Below are 18,181 nucleotides of genomic sequence, written 5' to 3'. Positions count from 1 at the left end.
TTGCTGTGCATATGCAATGTTCACATATGTGTTATCAAAATAATGTGGTGGAATGAGCTCCCTCTCTCACTCAGAATTGCTGAATCTCTGTTAATGTTCAGGAAGGGTCTCAAAACATATTTCTTTCATACTCACTTCTTCCCTGACTTCCTATGTGATCAATAAAAATGTACTACATTATTATCATTACTACACACACACATACTGTTTGAAACCACTTGTCCTGAGCACGGTCGCAGCAAACCGAAGCCTAACCTGGCAATACAGGGCCTAAGGAGACATACCCAGGATGGGATGCCAGTCCACTGCAGGGCACCCCAAGCAGGACTCGAACCCCAGACCCACCAGAGAGCGAGACTTGGCCAAGCCCGCTGCGCCACCGCACCCCCTCTACTGCTACTACTAATGATAATAATAACAACAAATTAAATTGAATTGAATAATAATAACAAAATCTGCATGCATCTTCTTGTGTAATGTATACTAATTTGTTATATTATTTCAAAAATCGACTGTACTCAACAATCACATTTTTACATCCAAATCTCTCTTTCTGTTGGTGTAATACACTTTTGTTTTGTTTTCTGAGATACCTCATGCTGGGAAAAAGCTAAATGAATAAACGCAAAATGTGAAAACGTAATTACATTAAAAACAACTTGTTTACAAGTTCTAATTATTTTCCCTTCTCCATGTCTTTATGATCTGTATGTATACAAATAATTTGTCATATATGTATGTGTGTGTGTGTACTTGCAGCAAGTATTGTACTGATGTTCATAGAGCCAAGTACACTTGCTTTCACCAACACTGACACAACTGTCACTAAAGTTTTGTGATGACTACACACACATTGATTGAAACTGCTTGTCCCAAGCACGGTCACGGCAAGCCAGAGCCTAACCCGGCAACACAGGGCGTAAGGCTGGAGGGGGAGGGGGCACACCCAGGACGGGACACCAGTCCATCGCAAGGCACCCCAAATGGGACTCGAACCGCAGACCCACCCGAGTGCAGGCACAGGCCAAACCCAAAGTGCCGCCCCACCCCACCCTTGTGCTGACTGCTCAGGTGTAAAAGGAAAACTGATTATTTTCTGAACAGTACTATGTTGGCCCCATACTGCCCTCTCCTGGAAGTAAGTTGGTCATGAAACAAACATAAGATGGTAACAGGTTTGTATATTGTCTATTGCCTCTTTGTAATCTTGGCATTATATTTCTAACTCTTTATAGAGTGATTGCTGTTCCCTTAAATACTATACCATTAGGATGGTGTTTACAGCTATTTACATATTTAAGTTTGTCTGGAGGGGGTCACAGCTGGCTTGGCCAGGTCCTGCTCTCTGGTGGGTCTGGGGTTTGAGTCCTGCTTGGGGTGCCTTGTGATAGACTGACATCCCATCCTGTGTCCCCACCCCCTCCAGCCTTACGCCCTGTATTGCCGGGTTAGGCTCCAGCTCACCGTGACCCCACTTGGAACAAGCGGCTTCAGCTAATGTGTGTGAGTTTGGGTAGTTTTACTAGAGCCATTTTGATTCTGCACCATCAGTTTATCCATTTAGTGTTACTGAGTTTATGACCGTTTATCATGTCCTATATGTATGAAAGTGTTGTAATATTAGTGATGCATTTATGATTGTACTGTCAGTGTTATGTCTACTTGGAGAGTCAGTATTGTTTTTTGCTCTATTTACGGTGTCAGTATTGTAGTCATGACTGCTGGTAGTAACAGTATTGCTTCTGTTTGTGTGTCAGCATTGTTTATGGCTGTTTAAAGTATCACTGTTTGTTATTTATTTTCAGTACTGCATTTTTAACTCACTTTCAAATGTCATTTGTTTATAACTAATTATACTGTCACTGTCATGTCTAAGCCTCTATAGTGTCTTTGATTTTGTAGGATGTCTGTTCTTCCTAGTGTCAGTATTTTTTTGATTGTATGCTGTGCCTGAGTGGTGTTTGTGGCTGTAGCTTGAAAATTATGTTTATATTGTAAGTATTTATGACTATAATTAACCAGCATTTAGAGGACACCTTTGTCCAAGGTTACTTGTGTCACCTATGGCAGTGGCCTTGTTTACAGTGTTGGTGCTGTGCTTGTGGCTCCAGGGTAAGCACATGTAGGGACAGCTGGTAGTGTAGTGGTTTGAGCTGCTGCCTTTGGACCCAAAAGTTGCAAGTTTGAGCCTCACTTCTGGCTGTAGTACCCTTGAATAATGTACTTACCCTAAGTTGCTCCAGTAAAATTACCCACCTGTATAAATGGGTAAATAAGTGTAACCTCAACACTGTAAGCTGCTTTGGAGAAAAGTGTCAGCTACAATGTAAATGAATAAATGTAATGTTAGCACAGGTGGTTTACCTGGTCAAGGCCTGATCCTTGTTAAGGTGTTGGAAGAAGGAGGGCTCACAGATCAGTTGTTCTTCTTGACACACTTGCTTGCATGACTTCCCTGGATCAGCCAGCTTCACTTGGAGTGCACTCAGTGGTGGCCACATTACCTGGCTGTGGCAAAAGTCCTGTGAGGTGGACAGAATGGGTAGATAAGGACATATAGTGGTTAAAGGACTGACTCCATATACAAAAGATATATGTTGCTTTGGAGAGGAGCATCTGCTAAATGATTAAATGTATGTGTAAAATTAACAACATCTTGCTCAGAGGATCAAATCAGGATCCATGTTACAGTTAGAGGTAGTTCAAATGATAGTGTATTTCAGTTTTATAAACAATTCATCATTGCACTGATCTAACTTCCTTCCTTAGCTGGAGTGTGGATCCAAATCATGATGCTGAAAAATAAATGATTAAACATAAGCTGCACATATACAACAGCAGCCAACTCTCTCACTTATTCAGATGCTACCAATAAGCACTTGTCCAAGGCAGAGTTGATCATCCGGAGCCTATCATGGCAGTACAGTAAGAGGTGGGATTCAGACCTGCGCTCTCAAAAGACAAGGCAACAGTTGCAACCACTACAGTAGCACCATCACCAAAGACTACAGCAGCCCTTTACCTGGTTTTCAATGAAAGCGTTGACTCTCCGAAGCATACCTTCACACGTGAATTCGTAGGGCAGGTATGGCTCGATCTGGAGGGAGAAACAAAAGCATGTTAGGCGACAGTGTGTTCATTACTTTCTGTATTTGAATGCATTTGGCCAGCTTTTTGTGATAAGAATAACGGGTAACATTAGTACTGCACCATATGACATATAATAGTTCAAAGAAAATTTGTGGTCTTATGTTGCTCACACCTCTGATATGGATGAATATAAACAATTATAAAATTCACCAACTATTATTCTGAAAAATGAATGAAACTGTTCTAAATAAAACTAGTTAGAACAGTTAGATCAGTTAGTTACAAATGTATTGAATAACTAAAGCCCTTTCACTAGACATATGAAAGGGTATTAGCATACAAGTAAAGAGCATGTTTCCTGCTGGCCTCTGGATGTCTTTTAAATGAGCTAAGTGCTGAACATCCTGACACAAGGTGATTAGGGAAATAATCTCTCAAGTGCCATCATAAAGTGTTGAAAGCCTCCTGGCACAGCAATGTGATCATTTATGTTTCAAACAAACAAACTAGAGTAAAGTAATTCCACTCATAACAGCTATATAAGGAGCAGAACCAAAGTGAGCTATAATGGGCATTTCAGCAGTTAAAAAATACACCACTGTAATATACAGCACCCACAATTTTGTATACTTAAATGAATGTCACTTAAAATTGAAGAATTATACTAATGGGTTGTCCCACACAAACTAAAAATGTACCTAGCATGGTTTAAAGTGCTGGATGGCCCCCAAAGGCACTGTTGATGGATTGTGGGAGAGAGTCGCTACTTTGCAACACTCACTCAAGCATTCTGACCAGAATGCCATCCTGAACGCTCCACATTCTTGTCATGTTTCATGAAATACAAATGAGCTTTCTGGGAGCAACACTGATAGAAACTCACCTTTTCCAGACTCACTTTGCCCATGATCTCTCAAGCTCATGTGTGGTGTAAATGTTCATGCATCTTGACTTTATGATCATACCCAGATAAGCCTTTACATAGCTGCTACTTTTGTATTGTATGTAAATGTTTGTGTACCTTAAAAAAAAAATTGTAGAAAGGTAATCAGGATTAGTCTATCCTGAGTTTGTGCACCTACTCGTGTGATGAACAACAGTGCATAAAGAGGATAGAAACAAACTAGGTTTACTTAAGAATCACATGTCTGCAGCTATGCCTCTCTTTCTCCTAATGTAAATGCACAAATTGTATTTTCTCTAAGATGTATGTCACTTTGGAGAAAAGCGTCTGCTAAATGAATAAATGTAAACGTAATTAAGAAGTAGGTAGGTGAACCATCAGACCTTCTGGCTGAGGATTGTCTGGACTGCTTGATCCACTTCTGAAGGATTGCCGATGTCAACTGTAAACACGTGGGGTTTACCGATGTACACCTCTGCATATGGGTGCTGGGAGGTCAACTGCAGACAGAGGGAGAATGAAGAAAAGATGTGTAAGGATAGCAGGAAGAGGAAGACAATTCTGCAATTGTCCAAACTTACCCTAGCACCTCCCTAGGAGTGTCTGCTGCCAAAGTAACCGAATGAGCTAGTAATTTATAGTTATTAATACTTCCAGCCAACACTCGCGTCCACAGCAGCTAAGATTCTTACACTCATCTACCCATTTATATAGCTGGTTAATTCTTACTGGACTGATTCAGGTAAGTATCTAGCCTGGGGTGATACTGCAGTAGATGGGATTAGAACCTGGCTCCTTCATATACATGATTCCATAGGAACTGAAAGACCAAGGTCCTCAGTGTAAATACACGCAGAGTCCCTCAAGACTCCACCCCACAGGAGTTCCTAAAATGTGTTTAAGGCACCCATGCGTGCAGGATAGCAGAGGAGAGAGGAAAAGAGAACACTCCAGCTCCTCTCGGACTTAATTAGGCTCACATGGAGCATTTCCTACAGTTAATTATTTCATGTAAATTCTTTTTTGGGCATTAGTTGATTAATAAGTAGCATTTCAGTTTTTTAATAATTCACTAATAACCCATGCAGACGTACTGGAAGTGCTGCGTTTCTTAAGGGTGTGAAACGACTATTTAAAACAAGCTTACCAACAGCATTATTTCTAATTTTAATCCTGTTGCACAAGTGGTACCCTCATAGCACTGACACAACATGTCAATTACAACTCCGTGTGTGGAACATTTTCTACAAGAAAAAAACGTACAGTAGAATTTTATAATACTGTCTTGAATAAACAAATAATTCAGTAAATTAAATGTACTGATAAAACCAGATGACTTCTTTATTAAATTTGTAGTTCATTAATCTATTAATTTAAGTGTAAGAATACCTGGCTGAAGTGGTCATGGAGGCCCTAGTGGTGAAAGGTCTCTCACCTCTCGCAGGGTGGGCTTGCCCTTGAAGAAGTCTGTGTTTTTGCTGCTTTTTGGGGGATTGAACTTGGGGTTGAGAAAGGCACAGCCGTTGGCGATGGCCTCAAGGGGAGCAGGACCCTCATAGGGGAAAGACAATCCTATGAACAGCTGAGAAAAAGCCAGAAAACCAGCAGTGCACATCAGCCTCACCTTATGAGTTAAACTGTCATTGTACCACTTGTTGGAAATGATCTTTTTTTTCCAGACAATCTAAGCTTTTAGGAGTTTCAATAATGAGACACAATAAAGCTTAAAAATGGTTTATTCCACTTCTCACCAGGTGTTATTCATCAGAGATGCACACCCTTCCATGTTCCGCCTGTGACATTTTATACACCTCAGAACTTTCTTTGTGCCAGACTCCAAAAACCTCCCAAAGTCTCACATGGCTGTATCACAGGCATATAAGAAAAAGTATAAAAAATGTTATACAATGAGGTACAATACAATAGAAGACGAACACCATGTGGTGAATAATATAGTAAATAATCAAAAAATAGTTAAAAGTAAATCATGATATTGGTAAATGATGATGTAGAAATGAGTAGAAATAAAGAAACTAAAGCACACCGCTGCTGAATTACAGTTACAAAAAAGACAGGTTTTGGAAAGACTCAATTATTTACATTACATTTACACACACACATTTTCAGAACCGCTTGTCCCATAGGGGATCACGGGGGAACCGGAGCCTACCCGGCAACACAGGGCACAAGGCCAGAGGGGGAGGAGACACACCCAGGACAGGACGCCAGCCCGCCGCAAGGCACCCCAAGCGGGACTCGAACCCCAGACCCACTGGAAAGCAGGACTGCGGTCCAACCCACTGCGCCACCACACCCCCTACATTACATTTACATGTATTCATTTAACAGATGCTTTTCTCCAAAGCGACATACATCTCAGTGAAAATACGATTTGTGCATTACATTAGGAGAAAGAGATGTAGTTGCAGACATGTGATTCTTAAGGAGACATAGTTTGTTTCTTTCCACTTGAAGCACTGATTTTCATCGCTCGAGTAGGTGCATAAAATGCAGGATAGATGAATCCTGATAGCCATTTTTTTTTTAAAGGTACACAAACATTTACATACAATACAGGAGTAGCGGCTGTGTAAAGGCTTATCTGGGGATGGTCATAAAGTTATGGCGCATGACCATTTACACCGTACATGAGCTAAAGAGATCTTGGGCAAAGTGAGTCTGGAAAAGGTTAGTTTTCAGACCCTCCTTGAATGTAGACAGAGTTTCAGCAGTTCTGAGTGAGAGGGGGAGGCCATTCCACCACAACGGAGCCAGAACCAAGAACCTCCATGCTTTACTTTTCGTGCACAGGACCACCAAGCGAACAGAAGTAGATGAGCGAAGGGGCCTGGTTGGGGTGTAGCGGTTGATCAAGTTTTGTAAATAGCTAGAAGCAATTCTATTGATGCATTTGTAGGAAATAACCAGGGTCCTGAATTTGATCCAATCAGCTACAGGAAGCCAGTGCAGAGAAATGAGTACAGGAGAAACATGGGAATGCTTTGGCAAGTGAAACACAACTCGTGCAGCAGCATTCTGTATCAGCTGCAGAGGTTTGATGGCAGTAGTGGGAAGGCCACACAGGACAGAGTTGCAGTAGTCCAGACCGGATGTCACCATGGCCTGGACAAGTAGTTGGACAGAGTCAGTTTTGAGGTAAGGACGGATCCTGCGAATATTATGCAGGATGTATCTGCAGGACCGGGTTATGGCTTCGATGTGCTAAGAGAAAGATAAACTTGAGTCAATCGTCACTCCCAGACCCTTAGCTGAGGAGGTAGGCAAAATGAGTGAATTGTCCAGTTTGATCAATAGATTGTGACAGGAGGACAGGCCAGCTGGGAGGTGAAGAATCTCTGTTTTGGAGAGGTTGAGTTTGAGGTGGTGATCAGACACCCATGCAGAGATGTCTGACAGGCAGGCAGCAATACGTGCAGAATTGCCTGATGCTCCAGGTGAAAACAAGAGGAAGAGCTGGGTATCATCAGCATAGCAGTGGTATTTGAATCCATGGGAGGCTATGACCAGGACGAGGGAGGAGGTGTTGATTGAGAAGAGGACCTAGTACCGAGCCCTGCAGGACACCGTTTGAGAGAGGCAGAGAAGAACGAGAGCGCCGCCAAATCACTTGATAGGATCTGTCAGATGGGTAGGACTCAAACCAAACAGTAATAAACCTGTATCAGTTCACATTACTCTAGGATAAGGGCAACCCAGCAACAATAAGAATCTGGAAGTTCACATCCCTCTAAAGCACTTATGCATGATTAAATTATGTTCTTACTTATGGGTTTTTTAAAGACTGATGTCACTGTCCACTAGATCCAATGCTTATTGTAATGCTTGTTAGAACTCCTCTTGAGTATTATTGATTATTGCAGGAGAAACTGGAAAATGACTGGGCAATAATAAAAACATATAGGTAAAGTAAAGTAATACTAAAAGCCTATAATGTGATTCTGTAACCTTGTAATAATTATGATTCAATGACTCACCCATAAGATGGAGCACAGTAATCAGCTTGTCCAAGACAGATTTTTGGAGGCATGAGTCTGTCTGATGCTGATGTGAAAGACTGACTACCACAATGTTTATGGGTGCTAGACTAGTGGAATGGCCAGGAACAGTCTCCCAGCAGTATAAGGATCAGCACTGCGCCGATGTCTGGGTTATAATAGGTCATTTGACCGCTCCCACTGCAGTGTGACCCACTCCATTACAAATGCGGGACAAGTGCAGTAGACCCAAAGATTTCGCAGAAGGGCAAGAAGCTGCTTTTCCAACACTGCAGTTGTAGTGCTCTACCAGCAGGTGGGAGAGGTGCACTGCACATGCTACCACAGAGGACACCTCCCGAGCTGCCTGAGGCCTGCAGTCCTGGGAAACAGGCACTATTTATAGATCTCCTGTACTGAAAGGGAATAAATTGCAGGAGAGCAGCTTTGATGGCTGTATTGCTAAAGGAAGAGATCTGCAAGGGGACATAAGTGTGGGACAGCTTGGGGTGGTTGAGCAGGATGCTTAGGTTTTTGTAGTTGGCCAGAAGCCAGATACACTGAAGATTAAACTTCTTTTTGGAACTTTTAGTTAAAGCCTTTCACCTTGATCTATATGGTCAAGCTGCAAACACAAACAACAAAAACTGGGAGGCTAAAACCTGGAGAAAGCCTGTCTAATGGGATGTGCGACATCCTTCTTCTCATGCCTCAGTTGTCCTCTAGGCCATTGTGGTTTTCCTTCACTAAAAATGGGCTGATGAAAGGAATCTGACATGTAGGCACTGCCAGCCTGTGTGCACATGACCATTTCGTGTGAGGAAAGCTTTCAAAGGGGGCGAAACAACTTGTCCTCAGGTCACTTTCCCCACCCTAGAGAAACCCGACAGCACTGCTGCTCCAAACAATCTGACATTCCCATCTGCTTCCTGTTCAAATGATTCAAAGGGAATAGCGATGGTTAACACATTCACCAGTAAGTATGGTTAATTTGACATGACAAAAGAGTACTTTTGAATCAGCACTGACATAAAGAGATGGAAACTGAAGGAAAATTAATTAACATGCTATGTTTGAAATGGTGTACTGGTCCACTGTAGAATAAAGAATGCTGGAGTAATATGCTAAAGAAGGTTTTGTGCTGGACAGACCAATCAGTGGCCGCTCTGCAGGATGCTCTAGACAATGCAGACTGGGCTATGTTCAGGCACACCTTGGATGATAATGTTAACGTGTTTACGGAAGTGGTTGTGGGATTCATAGGGAAACTGGTGGACGATACAATCAACAAACTCACAATCTTTACATTCCCTAACCAGAAGCCGTGGGTGGATAAAACCATCCACGATGCTCTGAGACCTCTCACCGCTTCCTAAAACGTGAGACATACCACCGGGAGCATGAACAAATACAAAGCTGCTTTCTACAACGTGCCCAGAACGGTAAAGGAGGCAATAAAAGCGGTGCTACAGGAGGAAAATAGAGTCACAGTTTTAACAAGGTGGGTCTAGAAGCCTGTGGCAGGGACTGAGAATGACTACGAACTATAAAACACCACCCTCCAGAATGGTGAATGCGAACGTGTCTCTGGCAGATGAGCTGAACACATTACATTTACATTTATTTATTTAGCAGACACTTTTCTCCAAAGCAACTTCAAATGAACTCAATGTAGTGTTATGAGCCCACACACCTTATTCACTCAGTACGCTCACTTCGAGGCTGTAGCCAAGAGCGCTAACAGCAGTAGCGGGACTAACGGCGCTAACATCGCTGATGGCAGCACTCATGCAGAGAAAGTCAGAGGGTTAAACGCTTTAACCGTCTCAGAGCATGATGTGAGAAAAGCCTTCAGGAGAGTGATGCCAGGTCCTTAGAGCCTGCGCTGACCACCTAGCACCAGTGTTCACGGAGATATTCAATCTCTCCCTTGCACAGTCGGTAATCCCCACATGCTTCAAACAGTCCATTATCATTCCTGTCCCGAAGAAACCCCAGCCTGCCTCCCTGAACAGCTATTGCCAGTAGCTCTGACCTCAGTTAGGATGAAGTGCTTTGAAAGGCTGGCCAGAGACTTCATCACCTCTTCACTACCTGACACCCTGGACCCATTGCAGTTTGCATACCATCCCAGTTGCTCTACTGAGGATGCCATCTCATACCTCCTACACAGCTTTGAACCATCTGGACACCAGGAGGGGGAATTATGTTAAAATGCTGTTTGTAGATTACAGTTCAGCGTTTAACATTATAATTCCCTCCAAACTCATAATCAAGTTGGTGGACCTAGGACTTCGCCCGTCCCTGTCAGTGGATCTCCAGCTTCCTTACAGACTGACCACAAGTAGTACGAGTAGGCAGACATGTTTCAGCCTCCCCCCCGCCCTACCCTCAGCACTAGAGCCCCCCAGGGTTATGTCCTGAGCCCCCTGCTGTACTCACTGTACACTTATGGCTGTGTGACCACTTCCAACTCTGCCACCATTGTTAAGTTTACTGATGACACTGTTGTGGTGGGCCTGATCTCTGATAACAACGAGAAGGCATACCTGGAAGAGATTAGAAACCTGGAGAACTGGCGCCAGGAGAACAACCTCATCCTGAACGTCAGCAAAATAAAGGAGTTGATAGTGGACTTCAGCCAGAAGCAGGACAGGAGCTATCACCCCCTTAAAATCAATGGGACCCCAGTGGAGAGGGTGGACAGTTTCCACTACCTTGGTGTTCATGTCACGAAGGACCTTTTCATGGTCGCGTCACATCAACACTCTGACAAAGTGTCTTTAACATCTGAGACGCTTAAGAGACTTTAAACTTCACTCTAAGGTGCTGAGGAATTTTTACATCTGCACCATTGACAGCATCCTGACGGGAAGCATCATGGCCTGGTTTGGGAACAGCACCAAGCAGGATAGGGAGGTTATCCAGAGGGTGGTGCGATCAGCTGAGCGTATCATCCGCAATGAGCTCCCTGACCTGCAGTCTGTTTACAGCAAGTGGTGCTGGACCAAGGCAAGAAAGATAGTGAAAGACCTCAGCCACCCGAACGGACTTTTCTCCCTGCTACGGTCAGGGAAGCGTTTGCACTCCCTGAAGGCCAACACAGAGAGAATGAGGAGGAGCTTCTTCCCGCAGGCCATTCAAACTCTTAACCAGGATAATACAATGGAATAAAGACTGGACTGTATGTACCGAATTGCATTTTTCTTCTCAAACACATTCTATTTTGCTGTATATTTCTAAGGGGGTGTGGTGGCGCAGTAGGTTGGACCACAGTCCTGCTCTCTAGTGGGTCTGGGGTTCAAGTCCCCCTTGGGGTGCCTTGCGATGGACTGGTGTCCCGTCCTGGGTGTGTCCCCTCCCCCTCCAGCCTTACGCCCTGTGTTGCCGGGTAGGCTCCGGTTCCCCGTGACCCTGTATGGGACAAGCGGTTCTGAAAATGTGTGTGTGTGTGTGTATATTTCTAATACATGTTTATTACATTTGTGTTATTCCACATTTTAAGATTATTATACTTTTATTTTATGTTTTATTTTACCACTCTATTTTTATCTTACTTTATTTTATCCAGTTTTTATCATTATATGTTCTTCATATTTCTATAGTATGTTTCTAATTTCTGCTTCATTTGTATTGCCTTATTTTTATTTTTTCTACTATTAATCTGTATTACGGACAGTCAGAAAAGCATTTCACTGCATGTCGTACTAAGTATGTTATGTATGTGACAACAAAATTTGAATGTGAATTTGAGAATGGAACCTCTCAGTTTTACGTATTAATGACTATTTTCCAGGGACCAAATAAATCTTATCTTTTATCACCTGCTAACTAGTTTCCAGAGAAAGACACTTGAATTTTATATAAAGAGGCTGTCCTCCTGCCAGTGTGCTTCTCATGAGTTGAAGAGATAGGAAAGATGGTGCCCACTGCAGCTCGGGAACAGACAGTGACGTAGCCAGGTGCTGCTTCACATACTGGGTTGAATCTTGTGCTGTGCTGCAGTTGCAATCAACTCAGGAGGTCTGAATTTTTCCAGGGAATGTAATCATGTTGTGGTAGCCATAAGGTAACTGGAAAGTAGCTGCAGCATAGCTGTAGGGTAGCCATAGCATAGCTATAGTGTAGCCATAGAGTTGTCATAATGCATCCGTAGGTCAGGTATAGGGTAGCTAGCTATAAGGTACATGTAGCAAACTTGAAAACTGCTGTCCACAAGCTACTTGAGAGGCCTTAAACAAATTTTTTCCACAACAATGGGCAAAAACTGCACAAAACCAGTGTAAAAACTGGTAGACACTTAAGACTTGCAATGACTGCCAGCTGCAATGACTACCAAAGGTACTTGCACTAAATACTGAGATTAACAGTCTTAAATACAGGGGGCATGGTGGTGCAGTGGGTTGGGCTGGGTCCTGCTCTCTGGTGGGTCTGGGGTTCGAGTCCTGCTTGGAGTGCCTTGTGATGGACTGGTGTCCCCTCCCCCTCCACCCTTACACCCTTACACCCTGTGCTACCGGGTTAAGCTCCGGTCTGCCATGAACCCGCTTGGGCCAAGCGGTTTCAGACTGTGTGTGTGTGTGTGTGTGTGTGTGTGTGTGTGTGTGTGTGTGTGTTTTGAATACTTATGCAAACAGAATGTTTCACTTTCTTATTTTAAAAAAAGTGCGCAAAAGTCATGTTGACTTAAATATTCATTTTGAGTAGGATCATTATGTATTAAAATATAACATGGAAAGAAATATTAAAGCATCATTTTGTTATCCAGTAAAATGTTTGATTTCTCATGGGTCTAAACACTTTTGCAAGCCACTGAACATACATACAGCATCAAATCAGCTAAATTAAGCTCTGTGACTCTATAATTATCTAGGGCTACATATGAACAGCCCCCATCCAGTTTTATTTGGTCTGATCTTTTGATATTTTATATCTGAGATGGGTATGGTTACTGTACTGGGAGAGAGTGACCATATAGTTTTGTATGGTGTGTTGGAAGTGTATGTCACACTCAGGGCAGTATAATCTTTGCGGGCATAGTCTAATTATATTGCTGCTCTGTGTTTAAAACTGACCCGTGGTCTCTGTTGATGGTGCATGCATGTGATTGACAGAACCTCACCTTGGTCTCTCTTAGCAGGAACTGCAGGTCTCGGCCACTCAGGATACCATGGTTCTTTACGTAGGCAGGTAGGTGGACCGTACTAGTGCCATGAACTGTGCCGTGCACCTCAGTGTAGCTGTGAATGATGTCTAGGTACTTCGTTTTGTCCTGCAGCATAAAGGAAAATGGTGTTGGTCTCTTTAGGCTTTTCAGCAACAAAGCAATAACGCTGCTTTCAAGGTTCTCTGTGGGTTTATGGGGACTGAGGAAAGGTTTGCTGCAGCTTTAGTACTGTTTAATTGACTGACCTCCTGGCAATGAACGTGAACAAGTGCCAACAGGATCTAACTATTAAATGCCTCCCAAGGAATGTGTGAGTTTCATGCATGCAATATATGACAGCGTCTCAGCCAATGGACGTTCACCATTACATTTATGTCACACTTTTCCCCAAAAAACACTTAAAGCATTAAGCGTGATTTACCCATTTTATACAGCGGGATAATATTTACTATATCAATTCAGTACAAGTAGCTTGACATTGGAGGAGCAGGAGCAAAAGATGGGATTCAAACCTTTGTCCTTCAAGTTCAAAGATGAGCAGTTTAATCACTACATCATCTGCTGCCGCATTAACCTTAAACACATTCCATTCAACACTGAAAAAAATATAAACTGTATTATTTAGGTTTGGGTTTTAGTTGACCAACAGAAAAAAAAAACATTGTTGACAGAAGAGAACTTGTTATTGGGGCTAGATACAGAGAAAGTTGCCCAGAAGGGAATATAATAATATGAGCTTTCAAGACACTTTCACAATTTTTCTCTGGGATTCTATGTGTGTATAACCCCCACCCTCTCCGTGCATTGACAATACATAGGATTTAAAACTGTCAGGGGTATACGCTGCTCTGTGAATGCCCAGTCTTGGACAAAACACTAATGTCATTTGGCTGAATATTCTTCCTGAGTTGCAGGACGGTTTCATTTGAAAGTCTCAAGACCTGAAGCCTGAAGACCATCTTCAATTCCCTCAGCCCCCATGCATTCATGCACCTGAAACATCAATAAAAGTGTAACAAATTGCTAATCTAAATAAGTGACCCCACAAGGCACACAGTGATGCACCAGCAGAGTTGGCACTGATGTATACATGCAGAGGGTCAAACCATTTTTATTCTGAAACCTGTCTGGAATAAAGAGGAGATTGAGTTAATGTCAGTAGTCTCGGAAAGAGCTGAATTAATCATTTGCTTGAGAGGGAATTTAAGATTGAACTAAAATCTAATTTAAAAACCTATCACATGATTTGAGTGAAGTGTGTTTGGCTTCTCTGAGATGAATTTGTCATAAGAGGCTCACCGTAGATCTATAGTTCACGTAGTAAAGGAAAAGATGCAACCGAATCTAATTATTTTAAAGGAGGCTTTCTCACACACACACTTTCAGAACCGCTCATCCCATACAGGGTCGCGGGGAACCAGAGCCTACCCGATAACACAGGGCGTAAGGCTGGAGAGGGAGGGGACCCACCCAGGACAGGACGCCAGTCCACCACAAGGCACCCCAAGCGGGACTTGAACCCCAGACCCACTGGAGAGCAGGACCCAGTCCAACCCACTGCGCCACCGCGCCCCCCCAGGAGGCTTTCAATACAACATAAAAGAAATCCATTCCTTGGTTTACAAACTTAATTCATTCCTGGAAATCCATCCATTATGTGAAAATTTGTAGATTGAAATGATAACATTATTTCTTAAGGGGAAAATTCAAACGCAACCCAAACAAGGTGCAAGTATAACCAAAAATGACCCAGACATCTACATATAATGAGAAATATTATTTCTATCTCACCAGGGAATGCAGCAACTTTTTAAACACTTACAAATACTCTACATGCAGTACTGTATTTTCTTACATACATATAGCTATCCATATATGCAGTTTGTAATTTTTCTATTTAGTTTATGCACAGTGAAGAGAAAGGAATATTAAACAAAAAATTTTACAACACAAGATTCTTATTTTATGACATTATAGAAAATTCAATAAATTATGATTTTAGATATATATATATATATATATATATATATAATAGGGGCACAGTGGCGCAGTGGGTTGGACCAGGTCCTGCTTTCCAGTAGGTCTGGGGTTCGAGTCCTGCTTGGGGTGCCTTGCGACGGACTGGCGTGTCCCCTCCCCCTCTGGCCTTACGCCCTGTGTTGCCGGGTAGGCTCCGGTTCCCCGTGACCCCATATGGGACATGCGGTTCCGAAAATGTGTGTGTGTGTATATAATGAGATGATTTTTTTTTCCAGCCTTTTATATCTTTTTTCTGCCCTGCTCATTTTCTCTCTTTCATATGCTTGCATTTTGGTTTTAAATTATTGGGTGTGAACATATGAGGCGGTCATAGTCAACTTCAGGACTCTTCAGCCAATCCTTGTATGTTGTTTCTCATGCATTAAGATATCAGTCACTTCTGCCAGCTGAGGCTTTCTCCTTAAGAGCCCGGGACACAATGCATGTCTGGTGGAAGGTGTAAGACTCAGGAAGCAAAGACATGTTTTCAGCCATGAGGAAACTGAGCACTCAGAACACACAGAGATACTTTTCTTACACCACTGGATTAATTACACCTCACTTTCTAATCAATGCTGTTAAATGCCAAAGCACAAAGAAGGTGACAGGCTCAGAAGCAGTCTGTCAGAAACCTCGTCTATTAGATTATGGCACAACGTAATCACTGACAAGAAGTGCTGTCTATCTTCAGTGCAGTAATTTTTCATAGCCCATCTAACAGTTAAATAATTGTCCTCTATGTACTCTGTACAGAACAGAATGGAAGCAATCAACTGCATTCTCAAACATCTCTGCCAGACTATATTTATATAACCAAATAACTGGGCAGCAGAACCCTGCAGACATGTCACACATTCCATCATATTGCAGGAAGTTTTCACTGATACACCTAAAGAGGCAGGACTGGAGTGCAGCTGGAGATGTGCTTTTGCACTATAAAATACTGAAAAGCGCTGATTGCATACTGTTCCTGGAAACAGCACATGACTGAATGAAGAGGGGGTATCCAAGTTAGCCTTCTGCTGCTTAGATGACAGGTTGGGAGGAGGAATTGGAAACAGCATTATCTGACACAGTCCGTGGATGTTGCGTATATTCATTTTCTGATTTGAAATTGAAAAACAAAATGTGAATTACTATGCCTTCATCTGTTTTTTTTTTCTTGTTTTAAAAATGAAAAACAAATTATGAATTAATTATGTTTAAAAACTATTTTTTGGTCAAAATATAAAATATTAAAAATACACCTCATTTATAGTTTCTTGCTGCCTTATTTTTTTAGTTATTTTGTTTTGTGGTATTCTTGAACAACCCGCATGTAAACTAGTTGAAGCCGCACATAATCCATCAGTAACTTAATTGAACATGGTGGCTTTGCTCCAAGTTAATATGGATCACTACGTGCTTTTCAATAGCAGCAAGAGGATGACAGTAAGGAAGGATGATATGTCCACCAAGAAAATCAGCAGGATTTTTCAGGTGCTATTTCTTAAGTGTCTTATTACTAATTAAGTGCAGGGGTTAAAAGCACCAGATGGGCACGGTGGAAGAGCAGGTTTGGCCGGTGCCCGCTGTGTGGTGGGTCTAGGGTTTGAGCTCTGCTTGGGGTGCCTTGCAACGGACTGGCATTCCGTCCTGGGTGTGTCCCCTCCCCCTTTGGCCTTGCGCCCTGTGCTGCCAGATTATGCTCTATCGCAGCGACCCCCTCATTGCAACAAACGGTTGTTGACGTTGGTTGGTTGTTAAAAGCACCGTGAAGTTCTAGGTTAGGCTACTTAGATTGGAAATATTGTGCACTTTGGGGCATTCATCATATTTGATATTGTGAGATTTTAGTTTCTACACTTTGTATGATTAAATGAAAAGAGAAAATAAACAAGTCCTTTTCTTTTTTGTGTGCCCCCAGTAACAATAAAAAGCCGTTTTTCTCATTTTTCTGCAACGTACACGGACCTAATTCACATTTTGTTTTTCAGTTTCAAAACAAAAAACAAATGACTGCAACATACACAGACCTGACGCCTTTAGGTGTAATGTTAAAAGTGGAGGTCCTGCTGAAAGTTGGCTCAGTGGAGGCGGTTAGAAATTCTCTCGAATTCCTCTACCTGTGGTGGGGCATAAAGCCCAACTCTGCCGGTGACACAAATAGGCAGCTGAAGGCTTACCATGGTCAGGAGGTGGACAGCCATGTGGTGTTGGACTCTCAGAAAATTTTTGGTTCTGTACTAAACTGTGGCATTCAAGCAATTGGTGTTAACAGGACCAAAGTGTGCCAAAAAAATATAAGGAAAGAAGGAAAGTCATGGTTAAACTAGCCACCAGTGGGCTCTAAGTCAGACTCTGCATCCTGGATAAGAAGAGACCATCAGATGCTATGCTAGCAGATGTCAATACAGAAGTGCTCAGTATCTCCACCACTATCACAGAAACCAGTGACCTGGTATATGCAACAGTGACACCTGAGATGCTTGGCTATGAGATCAAGAAGGGATCCAATGGCAGGCAGTACCCCCCCATGGAGCTTAAGGATGGAGGCCAAGATAAATGCAGAATGCCAGGACATCAGTTCAGTGGGACAACAAGAGCATGGTGTTAAGATCAAGGAAAGGCATTAAGGACTAAGAAATACAAGGGAACGTCCACAGCTGAGTCCTTGGACACCACAAAACAAAGACTCACTGCACTGTCTACAAGACTACAGAGATTCAATTCAATTCAATTTATCTTTATAGAGTGCTCTTCTCATGCAGTGACACAGAGCACTTTAACACAGGCATAAAGCAAGAAAAACAGATACAAAGAGATAAAGCATAAGCCAGATGGACAAATGCCCTGTTCAAAGAACCAGCCAAAGCGTACTCCCAACTAGAGCGCAGGAACATCCAGAGCTCAGATCCACCAAGAGCTGAAAGTGAAGTGTACTGAAAGAAGCAACACATGACATTAATGCTGAGTGGTTAGGAGACCTAAGAGCAGAACACCACAATCTCCCAGAAAAGGAAGCAG

The 18,181-nt window shown here is 42.5% G+C and overlaps 2 protein-coding genes across 2 annotated transcripts in view; one reads left to right on the top strand and one right to left on the bottom strand.

The window, feature by feature from the left end:
• The window catches only part of LOC108941966 (transmembrane protein 163-like), a 91,812-nt gene extending 91,525 nt beyond the window's left edge, over positions 1–287 (top strand). Inside the window, exon 9 of the mRNA XM_018764930.2 lies at positions 268–287. The gene's annotated coding sequence lies outside the window, so the exon portion shown is untranslated. The remainder of the gene's footprint in view (positions 1–267) is intronic.
• The window catches only part of LOC108941965 (alpha-1,6-mannosylglycoprotein 6-beta-N-acetylglucosaminyltransferase A-like), a 190,305-nt gene that overhangs the window by 3,699 nt on the left and 168,425 nt on the right, over positions 1–18,181 (bottom strand). Inside the window, exons 12-16 of the mRNA XM_018764927.2 lie at positions 13,112–13,261; positions 5,430–5,576; positions 4,378–4,494; positions 3,023–3,097; positions 2,365–2,522 (exon numbers count right to left, since the gene is read on the bottom strand). Coding sequence (XP_018620443.2) covers positions 2,365–2,522; positions 3,023–3,097; positions 4,378–4,494; positions 5,430–5,576; positions 13,112–13,261 — 647 coding nt within the window. The remainder of the gene's footprint in view (positions 1–2,364; positions 2,523–3,022; positions 3,098–4,377; positions 4,495–5,429; positions 5,577–13,111; positions 13,262–18,181) is intronic.

Source organism: Scleropages formosus, chromosome 21 (assembly GCF_900964775.1).
Source record: "Scleropages formosus chromosome 21, fSclFor1.1, whole genome shotgun sequence".
Classification (NCBI taxonomy): domain Eukaryota; kingdom Metazoa; phylum Chordata; class Actinopteri; order Osteoglossiformes; family Osteoglossidae; genus Scleropages; species Scleropages formosus.
The sequence above is the reverse complement of the archived record's forward strand: the minus strand, read 5'-3'. Positions and strand labels throughout refer to the sequence as shown.